This window comes from Marmota monax, unplaced genomic scaffold, assembly GCF_021218885.2.
Source record: "Marmota monax isolate L192 unplaced genomic scaffold, Marmota_monax_Labrador192_F-V1.1 WCK01_AAM20220418_F8-fsc00005, whole genome shotgun sequence".
In the NCBI taxonomy this organism is placed as follows: Eukaryota; Metazoa; Chordata; class Mammalia; order Rodentia; family Sciuridae; genus Marmota; species Marmota monax.
The window spans coordinates 318553-333851 of NW_026692254.1; the positions used below are offsets into that span (position 1 = coordinate 318553).

Here is a 15299-nt window from a genome sequence, read left to right on the forward strand (position 1 = left end):
AATATCCTATTGTCTTTGTCTCTCTCTTACATCTTTAACTACAACTATCTATGTATCTCTCTATGTATTTAGATTTCATAACAAGCCAAGGTAAAAATTAGCTTTTATCCTCTTGATGCTCTGTGTATTTGCTAGTATAAAACATGTTTCTAATTTATTGCAGGTGAAGTAATCAGTATAGTCAATGCAATGGTCCTAGAAAACAGCCATTCTCCATAACAGGAAGTCAAAAGAAAAATTGTCGTGAAACAGTTAAGATAGCAAATGAATAATGACTAAAATTTCACAGTTGAAGAGCTCTGTGTCAGCAGAATAGTAGAAGTAGCAACACCTTGCAAACCTCTTGGAACACATGGCAGACTTTTCTTAACCATAATAGTGGTAACGTATTTTGTAGAACATTGTACAGTTTTTACACACCTCATCTTATTTAATCCCCTCCTACAACTACTCTGTGATATGAGAGGAATTCCATTTACATGTGTGTAAACTAAGCCAAGAAAGGTAAGCCATTTGTTTTTAAGTTCATACCTGCTAAGTGGTAGATATAATATTTCATATCTTTTGTAGTTGACTTAGATTTCCAAAAAGGCTATTTAAAAAACACATTAGTTTTTCACAGACCATCTTTAAAAAGCGTCAGTCAGGACAATAGCAGTAATGCATACATTGCCCTGAATCAATTTCTGAAGTTTTCCATTTATAGAATATGTAAGTAAAATTTTAAAAAATGAATTTACACATGAAACACTCACTCTTTGAAGTAAAAATAATACACAACCTCAAGATATTGCTATTTTTTTATTTGTAGCCAACTTTTATTTTTATGCCTAGAAAAATACATGGGGTGTTTAGGACTAATGTGCTGGCCAATTTGCTACTTTAGTGATAGTAACATAATCCCAAAAGCAAGCACAATTATTCTGTACTTTTTTCTTAAGTTTTATTCAGCGATAAGACCATAATTTTTCATATTTAAGTAAGTATGAAAAATTTGTCGAGTTTTAAAAGCTGAATACATGTAGCGTTGGATCAAGGCACATACAAGACTGGCCAAAGGGCGTACAATGCACTTTGGTTTTTCATTGAAAAAAAATCATGGCAACAAAAAATGATATGGTTTTTTAAACAAGTAATAGCTCACAATTCAGTAGGAAGCTAGAAAGAAATGTTACATTACAAGTTTATTATGTAATATCTGGAAAACTGTGACAGTAATGGGCAGTATTCTTGATCATTGTGAAAGTAAATTGGACATTTATGTACAGTGTTAAAACATTTCACATAGACCAGATCTAAATTTGATTTCTAGTGTTTATTTTTCTTTTAAATTCTCCCTTATTTAAAGTTCTACTTTCTCTGGATTGCTGAGGGGAATCACTTATGGTTATGCTATCTTTTTAATATGCATAAAATTTTTCTTTGACATCTGTTATGATAAAAACATCATAAACCCTAACAATTTTTGTTTAGAATTCAATTTTCAAAAATTAGGATGGTACAGGCAAAATCAAAATGCAATTCTAGTATTTGTGTTTATTGCACTATATAAGTCTAAGTTTTCATTTCTTTTAAGTATAGATTTCCCCCCCTAACTTAGAAGCACATTTATATTATTGTTTTTGTGAAGTCCTTTATTCTTAAAGCTTTGTTGACAATGACTGTAACAGCAGACTTCACATTGTTTTTATGCCAGTTGATATATTCAGTTAGAAGATATGCTTAACTTAAGGATACTTAATTTGCCTAGAGTAAAAATGGAGATATGCAGCAAGTTTGATATTGCCCATTACTTCACATATTTTGATTTATTGACTACCACTGGGATAATACAAATTTAATAATTGAAACAGTATTTCATAACTATTTTGAGATTTAATTTTTCTCATTCAGCCAGTTTTTATTTTTACATTTTATTAATACCAAAATGAAAAATGGCCTGTGCTTATACTACAAGGATCTCATGTGAATGCAGTCCTGATTGTTCAACACAGCAAGAAAATTCACTTTCACAGTCAACAAGTCATCTTACTCAGTAGAACACAAAGTAAATGGTTTATAACTTCAATATTTGCAAGGAAAATACAGTACAAATTACTAAAAAATACTAAAATATAGTATTGTGTTCAGGCATCTCCACTACTTCAATCGCAGCAGTAACCTGAAATTTGAAACTTTTAATAAAAAGTTCTTAAATATAAATTATATGGCAAATGTACAGTACATTGCTTTCTCAGTCTTATTTTTTTTCCAGTGTTTTGCAGTAGAACAGGGTTCCTACCATCATCTCCTTTAGGTTTTAAAAACCCTGAAGCACAGTCTGCTGCAGGTCCTGCAGCATCATGAGTGTGAGTGATCTGAGTCTGGAATACCACTGTCTCTATAGCTTCGGTTACTACTGCTTTCACTGTGATTGTTTTTGTACAGATTCATTCCATTAGGAGGAAATATGGTGTGTATTACAAACTCCTCCTTTGAAATGGGTTCATTGCTTATTGGTAACATCTGAAAAGAAGTCTCCCTGATTTCCAGGATAGAGTTGTCTTTCTTAGTGCCAGCTTCTGCATAGTCATCCTTTCTTCTCCTCCCTTTGCTGTAAGCACAGTTCCTTGAGAAGAGTGACCCATTTCTATGAACATACCAACATACTAGAGCAAGAAGGGCAATTGTCACCAGGGCCACAGCCCCACCAATGATGGCAGCCAAAGGTAAATTGGGGTTTTTGTAAGGTTCTTTCTCTTGCTCTCTATTGAGTGTGGTTGTAGGATTGTACATTCGAAGGGGTGCAGTTTCAGTCTCAATACAAACAGGAGTTTCATCAAATAAGTAGAGGTTACTGGTTTCCATGGGAACCATGCATACTCTATAGGGTGAGTCAGGCTCCAGGGCTGTTACCAAGTATTCACTGCGTTCTCCTGTTACGATTGTTTCTGTTATAGATCCAAATGCTGGGCTATGGCCCAGCTTAAGCCAGCTGAGTCTTAAAGCAGTCATAGGTAGAGCAAGTTTCCAGGAGATATGAATTGTGTCAGAGGTGACAGATTTCACAGTAATTATAATAGTTTTTCTTGAGGGACTCCCTGTAGTTCGCTGATCCTTAGTGAGCTTGGGGTTCTTAATATCCGGTTGTTTGGTCACTGGAGCTGGCCACTGTCCTTGAGCAGGATACACTGTGTTGGGTATTGCAGTGGTTATCTGAATCGTGCTTACAATCCCACTGTCTTTACAATCAAACAGTTCTGCATTGAGGTCCTTGATAGCCATTCCACGAACTTTCTCGGGAGCTTGGCACATGAGCCCACGCACATTGACCTTCACAGGTAGTGACTGTAACCAGTCGCGTACCCATTTCATCTTGCACCCACAATACCAGGGATTGTTGCGAAGAATCAATTGGGTTATATTGTCCAAATCATCAAAGATACCCTGAGGTAAATTACTTAGGTTATTGTTGGACATATCAAGTCGGTACAGCTGCCTTAGGTAAGAAAAAGCATTTGGGGGCACCCGGTTGATGTGGTTATCTTGAAGGTAAAGCCTCCGTAGGTTTGTGCCTGGAAGGTTTACTGGTGCAGCAGTCAAGGAATTCCGTACCAGTGACAGTTCTGTTAAGTTAACTAGGTTGAAGAAAACTTTGTCACCTAAACCATGGTTGTTCAACAGATTTCCATCCAACACCAGACGTTTTAGGCTAGTGAGACCTTGAAGAGATGGTGATGAAATAGTGGATATGCGGTTATCATCCAAGCGTAGTTCCTCTATAGTCCTGGGCAAACCCCAGGGAATTGTGCTAAGGTGATTGCGGGATAGGAAAAGCAGTCGGAGATAGTTACTGTCTCGGAATGCACCCTCTTCAATGCTAACAGCAGAGACAGAGTTATCATCTAAATGCAGTTCTTCCAGATATGGAATTTTTGAAAGAGAATCATAAGTGATGGTTCTTATGTTATTTTCTTGCAAATGTAACTCTTTTACATACTTTGGGAGGTTGGTAGGAAATTCATCTAAACTGTTGTGGTATAGGTATATTCTTTCTACTTTCAGCAAGTTTTTCAAATCTGAAGGAATCCCAGCATTATTTATTTGGTTGTTCTGAAGGTAGAGAGTTGTAGCATCCTCTGGTATTCCTGTTGGAATGGATGTCAGAAAACGATCATTGCAGTAAATGAAACCCGCATCACAGCGGCACACAGATGGACAGGATTTAGCCATGACTGATAGAGGTGCCACTTGAAGAAACAGCCCAATTTTAGTCCCAATGAGGAAGAGGCTCCAGGCTGGGCTGATCATGGTCAGCAATGTTGAGGTCTTTACACAAAGATTTTCTGTTACTTCAGAGCCCTAAAATGGAGTAATAAAAGAAAGAAAATCATCAGACTCCCATACTGAAGAGAGATAACTAAAGCATTTGTGATCACTTTTAGTATTTTAATTGTTTAGACAAGGACATATTAGGAGTTATTGGTTGCTAACAATGAACACAATCATATAATCAACCTCTTTACCTTGAATATTTCTGGTATATAAGTTAAAAAGCATCATGTCCCAAGTGTTGTGATCTTGAAATGTTAAATATAACTAGAGTTTTATTAAATAGTCTAAAGTATTTTAATGATATTTAATATTAATTTTACAACCAGTCACTAATCAAACTAATCAAATTTTGAATGATTTCTTAATATTCATAATAATTGACATAGGAAATATAATTTGTTATAAAGATGATAATTTCACTTTTCTTAAAAAACCAAATTTTTATTTCTACTTTCTTATTAAATAAAAGACCACATTTTGTACAAATGGGTAATAAAAACAAAGTCTATTCTTTTACTATTCAAGAATAGTTTCATGCATCTTTAGATTCTCAGTCTCATTAAAGCCAATCATTTGATTTGATTATTAATGGTATTTCTCTTTCTTGGATTATTAATAGTAAACCTTGCTTAAAAGCAAAAAGAATAAAAAAGGAATCTTTCATTTATTTACTTTTGGGAATTTTATAGCTAATATGTGCAGCTAATCTAAATGGAATATTCTAATTCATGTTAAAGTATTCTTTTCCTTGGATTTGATTTTTTTATGTTTTATATTACATGGTTTAATGACTTTATCCACATTTTTACTTATTTTCCAGCCCATAACATGTTTTCGCAATTCATTTATTTTTCTTCAAATTCTAACCTAGTACATGATTCAACTTCCCCCATGGGTTGGTGATTTATAGATTTATACCAATCTATATTGTGTCATATAAACTTTTCTGCACTTTTAGATATTTATTAGCCTTTATAATTTTAGGCATGAAAATAAAACACTTGATATTTTTCCTACCTTATTTAACGATGTGAGTAAATTTTGCGTGGGTGAAAGTCCAAATGCACATATATTATTTTCCTGGTGAGGGGCTGGGACTTATAAACTCTTGTTTAGTCCTTGGAAATGTTCTTCACTGTTTATTCAAGAAATCCTATGCCGGACACACCTCCAGGTCAGGCTCACTGTTGTCAATGAACACTCCAGCTGCGGTTCAGCATGGTGGGCAAGCTCATTAAAGTGGGGGCCAGAAACAATTCAGCTTCCTGTTACTATGTAGGACACATGGCTTCCTATATATATATATATATATATTTTTTTTTTTTTTCTTTCTGATAGAGTTTCTTTGTGACGGTTCCTTTTGTGTAGCTTAATTCCCTTAGTAGAACTTTCCCTCTTTGAAATTCTTATTGGCTCTTCTGTGCAATGTGGGCAGAGATAGTAACTTCAGATCCTCATGAAGAAAGCCATTCATGATGCTAGGGCCTGTATAGTAATAGGTTTTTATTTTTTTTTTCAGGCAGTTACCCCCTACCTTTATTCCCATCCAGGATTATCCAAGTATAAACTTTGTACAGTAGCTACATCCTGAGGTATGATTACCTGCTGTGAAATAGCTATTTTCAGCTTTTGCTTCTTGCTGTTTTCTCAGAATTTCTGGTGCAGTCACGTTATACAAGAACATGTATTCTCTTTTAAGAGGTAAGAAAACAATTCATATATTCTTCATGGAAAGAAAAAGAAGCATACTAAATTTTCTTTATAGTTTTCTTCCTTAAAATATACTGGTATTGAGCATCTCCTGTGAAAGTAAAAGGTTTTAATGAACTATTAATAATAAACTTGAAAAAATTAGAGAAATTGCCTAGAAATTTAATTTCAATTCTTTCTTTAAGCAACACATCTTTAGTATAGTAGCTGATGGAAAGGGATTTATTGAGTGCTTTGTTTTTATGCTTCCCAGTTAGCTGTATAAATAAAGTAGGAGATAATATGACATTGTCAGCCAACAGATAATATGACATTGTCAGCCAACAGTCTCTACCCTTAACTGTTTCGTAGCATAAGCCCCTTTCATGACTTTTCAGGGTAATCTTCATAAGTTCACTTTAAGTCTTAGGCATAAAATGATAAAACGTTTAAAAAGAAAAGAACAAGTATATGTCAAAGAGATGAGTAAATATTTAACAAAGACTTTTGACAGAAGTGCCATGGTAACTTTTTGAAACATTTGACCACAGTTTTACAAAAGTTATACAATCTCCAATTTGAAAGGTTGAAAAGACTTTGCTTTAATGCTTTTCTTTTTATTTGCTTAGTTCCCTATTTTATTCTTTCTGCAGGAAGAATTCCCAGTTGCAGAAGGTGGACACCATCACCTTCCTCTTTAGGGGTGTGTCTGGGGGCTCCTTAGTGATTTTGAAATTCTAGGCCCTCAAGTGTTCTTGCCTAAAAGGTGGCATAAAAGTTCAAGTTAGTTTTTTAGGAAAATACTACTATAATTTTGTTTTCATACAGTGAACTTGGAAAAATCTGTATTTGGAATAGAAAGGACACCCATATAATGACCACCTAGAAAGCGAATCAAAACCTGATTGGGCATTTCTCTCTAGGCTAAACATGAACATACAAATTTCCACTAATGTACTTTTCATTTCTGAAAGAAGACTTGACTAAAGAGACCAGTGATTTTAATGATGATTGTTCTGCCATTAACTAATTTGCATGAGGATTTTTAGGGCTAGAATTAGGTTGGTAGTTCAGTATCAGTTATGCAGGGTCACCCACTCAGATGCTTTCTCTACATATGGAGAACACTTGAGTATCATGGGAATATTTGACCTCAAGATTAAGGACTAAAGTAGTAATTTGCTTCTCTGCCAACTATTACCTAGTGTCCAACAAGGATGGCATCTGTTCCAGAATTTAAACTCTCTACTGAATATGTATGTTAAATAATGTCATAATTTTGTGATTCTGGTTCCTTTGAAAATTCTGTGTCTTTCAGACTACCACTTGATGCCAATGCCATCAGACTTTATTAACAGAAGAAAAGTTGAAAAAAAAATGCATATAATTTATTAGGGCAACTTGAAATGAAAATGGCAATAGATAGATAAAGAAGTCTCTAGTGAATATTGCAAAGTGTACACAGAGAAAAATTTTAAATGATTTTTTGTTTAATGTGAGAGTTTTGCTCATTATTGTGGAATTATCTTGTAAACTCTTGCTTTCTGTTTGTGAAAATAGAAAACCAAGCTATTGAAATTATAATTACAAGTTATTTTTAAGATCTTTTGCTTTAAATATTTTCTAAGCTGGAAAATTAATCAGCATATAAAATAATGTGGTTAATTTAAATTTAGAAACAAATACTGTAATGTAATTGCATTAGAAACTAATTAAAATTATTATAAAGACAACAAGTGAGAACTTGCTTAAAATCACTAATAGTCAAACATTTCTTATATTCAGGAACACTGATAAGGCAAGACATAATCTAAAGTGCAGGTGAATCAGCTGAATGGGAATTTAAAATCTTTGATTGTCCCAAGTCATGGCAGATCACAACATATCCAAAGTGATGATCATAATAATGAACAGAGATGAAGCATCTCCATTTTAATTTTATATCTGGTTTTACAAAACCAGGCTCTAAGAATATGTATTGTTTTTCACATTTGTAACCCAAAGAGAGAAAGATATATAAAAACTAAGTTGGTGTGAAAAGAAGAAAGATTAATTTGTTTATTTTACCTGTTTAACATTTGTAAACTGGCTTCCACTGCTGTTTGATATGCAAACTCACATTTTCCATTCATACAATAGTAGTAGTAATGTAGGATTAACAGAAAAACTAAATCTCATTAAGTTCGTGGAAAATGTCCTTTCCAAATTGCATTAAAACATAAAACAGATTTCTTAGGAAAGGATTCTCTTTCACAAATGAAGATTCTGCTAATAGCTTCTCTCACTTGCTCATATTCCCTACAGTTAGACTCAAAACAATTCAATTTTTGTTTGACTGAATTTTTTAATCATCTACCCCTTTATATTTGAAAATATAGTGCCAGAGAGGTGTGTTTTTTTTTTTTTTTGGCATATTAAAAACTATAATGAATATCTCTCTATCAAAAGAAAGCAATCTGACACAAATATTTCAACTTCCTCCTTTCTGAGCTGGATCTCCATATCCACAGACATTGTAGTTGAATGTGAATGATGAAAAGAAAATGACCCCCATCGGCATGGACACTGTGGCCAGGTTTCCACAACATCGACTTCAGAGCTTTTCTGTCTGCATAGGCTTGAAAGAAGCCATTACTTCTGAACAAAAAGCAATCGATCTTTTAGAAAAATATTGTTAATGGGGTAACTTGGTGGAAAAATGTAAGTGGAGCCTGGTTACTTAAAAGGATGTTTTAAAATTATTTTAATGGAATCATTTAAGTATATAGCACTTAAAATGAGCAAAAAGAAGAAACCACATAATCAACTTACTGGTGAATCAAAATTTTAATAGGGATCCTTCTATTCAGTGTCTTTTAAAAAATTGCAGAGGCAATTGTTTTTTTGCATTTATAATGTAATCATCAAGTCTAAAAAGTTTCCCTCTAGTTTATTTTCAGAATACACCTAAGAAAACATTCAAATAGACGAGGATGCTATCATCTTGAAATATTTTAGGAAAACTAATAGAAATTAAGGAGTCGTATCTGAAGAGAAAAGTGATATTGAAATAAAATCAAGAACTTGAGGCAATCTGCATATTTACATGATTTTTTCTCTGCTAGTACAATATTTTTGATATGGAAATATTTGAGAGAAAAAGGTATTTCCCATGTTTTGAGAATATAACTTATACTAAAATGAAGATAGATGATGATAGTGCTAACTTCCTAAATCCTTTATTTTGTACCTTCTGTTTAAGTTGATTTTGATTTGACTTGTTTGATTATTAATCATTTTTGTTTAACAATCTTAGGACCAAGTATAAGGTTTTGAATTTTTGGTTTCTTTTTATTGGAACTTTAAATATATTCAATCAGAAAACACCATGTTTTAATCCAGAATAATTGCATTATTATTTGGAATAAAATCTTGATATTGAAGAAAACCCATGCTTAATTTATCCAAGTTTGTGAATATTTCTAGGTAAATTAGAACTTATGGCAGTCATCATCTAGAGTATAAGGGAAATAATTCATTTATTAAGATTAAAGTTTTTTCTAGAAAGCTCAAAAAATCAACAACCTGTGAATGCAACAACAAAAGGTATTTCAAATAAACTGTGTATATGGTTAAGCTGAAAAACTGGAGTATTTCAGGTTAGTTGATAGTGACAGCAAAATGCTTTCTAAGCAGCCTGCCTGGTAGTTAAATTTTCCACGATCATCAGATTTCAGGAAAGTTCCAATTCTTTTGTTTAATGCCAGGCAAGCAGAAGGACCTCTAACTCTCCTCTTGAGAGTCATGAAGTCATAAGGGTTTGCTGAGAGGCAGAGAAGCAAGTATTCCTTTTTTATACTTGGCTTTATCCACACTATTTTCTAGCCTGAAGAAGGTTTTGTTTTGTTTATGGAAAATAGGGGCTAAAAGTTCCAAAGCAAAGGATTTTTACTTTCTCCTTTCATGTTACTGGTTCTTTTCCCCAATGAGTTTGTGATGAATGAATGTAATTCTGCTTCATTTATTTTGGCTTGTAAAGTTAAATCAAGCATTCTTAAAACAAAAAAGGCAAACTGAGATGTTATCTTTCATCATAGTGAATGTTCTCCTTTTATGATATTAAAGCCAGACTTAATGAATTAAAGAACCACAACTTGTAAGAATGAATAAGATGTTAATATAGCGGGTGGTGAAGATAAGTGGTAGAGAGCTTCGAGCAGGGACATGCTTTAAGTTTGTGCTGACTTTTGAGCAAGTGTAATTAAAAGGGTGCTCACTTTTGTTAAACCACAAACTTTTTTTTTTATTGCAAATCTGAAATTCCTCTTCCAGGAATTGTGTGAACACTATTTGGCTTTAAATTTCTAATATTTAAATTTCCATACACTAGTTCAGCATATATTTATTTAAATCAACCATGTGGCAAGCACTGTGCTAGTGGGTGAGAACATCTAAAATTATAAAATACATTTTTTCATATCCACGTAGGAGTAGCATTATTATTGATTTAAACCAGATGAAGAAAAAGAAAATCAACAACACATAAGTTGATCAATCTACAGTCCAGTGGCACGCATTAAAAATGGTGTTTAAGCAAATGTGGTCTGTGAGTTTTCTCTCCAAAGTTACCAAGGTAACTTTTGCACATGTAAAGTGAAAGAATAAAGAACAAAAGCTGTCATTGTCCCATCAAGTGAGAGCAATTTCTCCCTCCTTTCCTTTAAACAGACTCTTACCTGGAGAGAGCTTTTTTTTATGTTACTGACATTTGATTTGGGGCTAGGAAAGAGATTATGCAAGTGTAAACAAATTAAACTCTAGCTGTTGCTTAAATTATATTTTATTCCTTTGTACTTAAAATCTTTTCTCTGGATTTCTTGTTAATAGATAAAACAAAATCCTGAAACATGCTCTCTTGTACAATATAAAATGGCTTTCAAAACTGTCTTTTAGTGTGACGTTTAACTAAATTTAGTAATGTTGATCTGCATTTTGAAAATGAAAAATGCTTTCTTAAATGTATATACCTATATCAGTTATTAAAAGGAAGACGGCTCTTTTGGAAGATATTTACTAATCATCTCTTTGTTGGAAATAGGTTTGTTGACTTTTAGTAAATTTTTGAAATGGTAGGATGTTAGAAGAAGACAAGAAATATCCCTTTTTATGCTCTGAAGAGAAAATGCCATTTTGAGGATTAATATTGCTGAGAGATTTACTGTAGAGTTTTTGCCCGCTGGGGGGTGGTACACTCTACCAGAACACTGCTTTCAGAAGCGGCAAGTCAGATGTTGGCTGCTGCTGGCCAGTTTTTCTCTGGTTTAATTACAACAAAGCCTCCTGTTGAGAAGAACAGTGAAGACCTCTGGGGCAAAAGGTGGGGGGCAGGAGGGAAGGAAAAAGGAGGAGAGAAGGAAGGGGAGAAATCAAGGCCTTTGAAAAATTTACAGAACCTTATTTCCCTAGTTGACTTCATTTATGGTGTTCTTCATTTGAAGTGAGACCATTATTTATAATGCTTTTTAAATAAAGTGGTATGAATAAGAGAATATAAAATGGGATTTATTCAAAATTTTAAAGTTAGCTCTGGATCTAACTATTAATCACATTCTTTGTTAAGTAGCCCACCCACCTTAAAAAGGGGAGGAGAGTTGAGAATTGACTGAAATGGCAACTTTAGATCAAATATATTTTAAATGCCAGATTTAATTTCATATTGGCATGAGCATTGGCATAGCAAAACTAAAAAGCAAGAAAGAAGAAACACTAATATAATATTAAGACAAGGCAAATTCCCAGCTACTGATTTTTTTCTTTTTCTTTTTTGCTACTGATTTTTGTTGGGCTTAAAATTGTTCAAAATAATGCAGAAAGAGGAGAAAGCCTTAGGAATTATGGCCAAGAAGAGCACAGAAAAATCTCTCTGCACTGCATTGCATATTTAAAACTGATAATTGTATTTTTCATCTGGAGAGACCCAGTGTTCATTAGGGTCTTGTGTCCCTAGGCAGAAGATGCTGAGCATAATTGGAGTTTCTATTTGATTGGGCAATATAGTCTAGAGAAGAAACTGGGGTAAAGATAATTAATAGCTTGCTAACAAAGTCTGACAGCCACAAGATTTCAACCAAATTTATTTCACACTGCTTCATTTAGCTTTGAAAAAGTTTTGATAGAATTGGAGGCTCCTTAATTAACACTTGAAAGCAAAAGAAACATACCTTCTATTTTGCTGCCACATTTAGTTATGACAAATTTTCTTACTGTTTTTCTTCTTTTTGATAAAAACTTTATTTTCTGCCCAATTATATATTTCACAACTTTATGTTTAGGAAGTGTTTAATTAGGCCTTTTGAACGTAACCATAATTGATTAAAAAAGCAAAGGGGTGTGTAGAGAAATGAAAAGCCCAATTAATAACTGATAGATGGTCTACTGGAATATAATATTAATGAATTCATCATGTTTATTCATTCACTTTGCTGATCCTTGGACCTGATATATTTTGGCAGTTCTCTATTTAGGAAAACATTTAGCTGTAATTTTCTTAGTTAAGTACATGCAATCACATTTTTTTAACCCTGTTTTAAAATTCAGGCTAATAAATACTTGTGTGTGTGTGTATGTGTGTGTGTATCTGTGTGTCCAAGTACATATATGTTCGAAATTAAGTGACATAATCAAACTTCTAATTAAAATTTGATATTTTTATTAATATTTGTAGTATAGTAATAATAATATTATTGTGGTACTTTTAGGGGATTAATTTTTCTTTATTCATTTCCAAAGAGATGAGGATTAATCATCCGTCACTTTGAGCAGGAATAAGTGATTCTACCTGAAAACAGACAAACTCATTCTTTATGTTTATACCGGTCATGGCATTTTTATGTAGTTAGGGATAAATGAAAGGCATTGCTACAGCTGAAGCACTTTTCTAGTGGCTTTATTCATGTTTTAAGCAAGTAAAATAACATACATGTGCATTTAAAAGCAGATGTATTTCTTAAGAAAATTTAAAATAGTTGATTTTTAAAACTGTTGGAGAATTTGGCTCCATAATTGTAGAAAATCAAAATTTTTTTCTTTTTAATTTTAAATAAATTAATAAATACCCTACAGATGTTGGAAAAATATGGGCCTGTTGCACTCTTTACCTCTATGCAACCATTTTGTTTCAGACCTAATTCATTGAAAAAAAAAAGATTGAGAAGATACTTTTTGAAAGCATTGTAGTATAAATGCATTTGTTCCAATGTAAGATTTTTTCCATTACGAGTTGCAAGTGAATGGATACTCTGCATATCCCACTGGATGAGGGCGCTACTCATTTACTCTTTTTCCTTCTACCCCGAACTCATTGCATACATCAAAAGCATAGCTTCCAGGGTAGCTTTGTTAGTTTTTCTGAGTAGACTTAGCCAGTTACTATGCTAGTCACATACTACACTTGCCCAAGCAATGGATTTTGGCATTCTACTAGAGGGGGAATATGGTTTGGAAGAGAATCTCCCCCTCCTCTGAGTTGAATTCACTAGTTGAGATTTGCAACCCTGAAATGCTTGAAGGAGCTCTCACAGGATAGCAGTGCAAGCTTTAAAATCTAGGTGTAGCTGTTAATCCTTTACAGAGGCACATAAGTCTCCAGGAGAAGCTCGGCTTGGCTCGCTGTGAGCAAGATGTATGCTTTTCATGTACTGCGTACTCATGGGCTGAGGGATTATCGATTTCCTTTCACAGTTGTAAAAACAGCAATTGGTGATCATACCACACATACAGTACACACCAAGTTAGCAAGACCTTTCACTTTCCTATCTGTAAAAAATCCTCCTTGTATTCTCTAATATTTAACATTTAACTTTCCAACTTGATGTTTTCCATAAAGCCTTTTTCAAATATCAGTTACTCGAGGTGGAAAGTAGCTATTTATTATTTTTCAAAAATGAAAGATTTTAAGAAACTTCTTGCATTTGGTTGTCTAGTCAAATTTTTCCTTGCTGGCTTGCACGCACATATATTGCTCTTACTGGTGACAGAGCAAACATCCCTGTTTGGATTCCTCATGGCACTAAGTCGTTTCTTTCTAGGGAGTAAAACCAAGCAAACTTTCTGGGACAATCATAAGAAAAAACACGGAAAACACTTACCAGGAAGATGAGAAATAGCAATCTTATGTACACGTCTGCTGTAGCTGTAATTCCAATTGACTGTGAATTGGAGTAATAATCCTCCCTCGTCTCCCAAACACAGCGTTCAGTCCACACAAAGCCAACGGCAGCTGCAGCCTAAGCTTGCCCTGCTTCACATCACCCCTGCGCTGAGTGAGCCAGGGAGAGCATTCCAGTTTACTGCACACAGCCCACCTCCAAGTCTGAAGTTTAAAGCTTCACCTCGCAGTGGTTGAAGAAGGGGGTGATGTCATAGATGGGCAGGACTTAGCCACGCTCTTGTTCAGTGAGGTAACTGGATAATCAGACAGATGAGCTTTGCAAACGCTAGAGGGGGTGAGAGAAGCCGAAATGAGGTGCTCAGCCTGCCAAAGCAAGAATGCCATTTGGTTTGTAGGCAGCCTTTGGAATCTCAACATTTTCTAAAGTTTACTACTACAAGGCAGTGGTAGCAAACTTAGAAAAAATCCAAGTGTGTTAGAAGGATATTTATAAGATTACAATAAAAAACCCCACAGATTTCTGTTTATTTTAAGCCATCTGTATTGAAAAAAAGTTAACAAAATCAAGTTTTTATTTTTCACTAGTTGCAAACATGTTATAACTGTGGAAGATACAGGCCAGTAACCCCAACTAAATATTTATTCTCAAATAAGTAGAAAGCTTATTCAGTAACCAATTTATTTAAGGGAAAGGGGATAGGAATGCCAATTTTTTTTTAATAAAAGTTTATAGTCTGTTTTTTTGGAGGTAAAGAAGAAGTTATTGTTCTGCATGTTTTAAAAACAATGAAAGTTTGTCCACCTTACTGAGAACGACTTTAATGTTCAATTACAGTTTTATAGACTGTTTTCTGTTATTTGGTCAACAGTTGCTTTCTTGTATTCCACCAAGTTAGTGCATTTTACTTTACTGTTGATGAGAAGATTTTGCTTTATATTTATCTAGAAGGCAATTTCCTTTAATTTTTTTATTTGCTTTATTCTTAGAGATTCATGAGCTTATTCTTTCTCTCTCTCACTTTGGCTATAGTGGGTATTGAACCCAGGACCTTGCACATCCTTTGTGCTTTCTTAAATTCCTCAGAATGTTTCGGGAGGCCAGCTCTCTCTCTCTCTCTCTCTCTCTCTCTCTCTCTCTCTCTCTCTC

General features: G+C 33.9%; 2 protein-coding genes across 8 annotated transcripts in view; one reads left to right on the plus strand and one right to left on the minus strand.

Moving 5' to 3' along the window:
• Positions 1-15299, plus strand: part of Macrod2 (mono-ADP ribosylhydrolase 2) — a 2042921-nt gene that overhangs the window by 310722 nt on the left and 1716900 nt on the right. The window lies entirely within an intron of this gene.
• On the minus strand, positions 795-14375 carry Flrt3 (fibronectin leucine rich transmembrane protein 3). 3 transcript variants are annotated; one of them, XM_046434313.2, is made up of 3 exons: positions 14130-14375; positions 5917-6115; positions 795-4341 (listed from the first exon to the last, which is right to left on the minus strand). In XM_046434313.2, exon 3 carries the CDS (start codon positions 4288-4290, stop codon positions 2341-2343), a length of 1950 nt encoding a protein of 649 aa, XP_046290269.1. In that variant the 5' UTR covers positions 4291-4341; positions 5917-6115; positions 14130-14375; the 3' UTR covers positions 795-2340. The 3 variants fall into 3 exon arrangements, with proteins under 3 accessions (XP_046290269.1, XP_046290279.1, XP_058432259.1); XM_046434323.2 differs by lacking the exon at positions 5917-6115; XM_058576276.1 differs by lacking the exons at positions 5917-6115; positions 14130-14375 and adding an exon at positions 5332-5470.

Excerpts from the sequence above, each read along its gene's own strand:
- Flrt3 (XM_046434323.2), bottom strand. The coding sequence starts at position 4,290 with ATGATCAGCCCAGCCTGGAGCCTCTTCCTCATTGGGACTAAAATTGGG.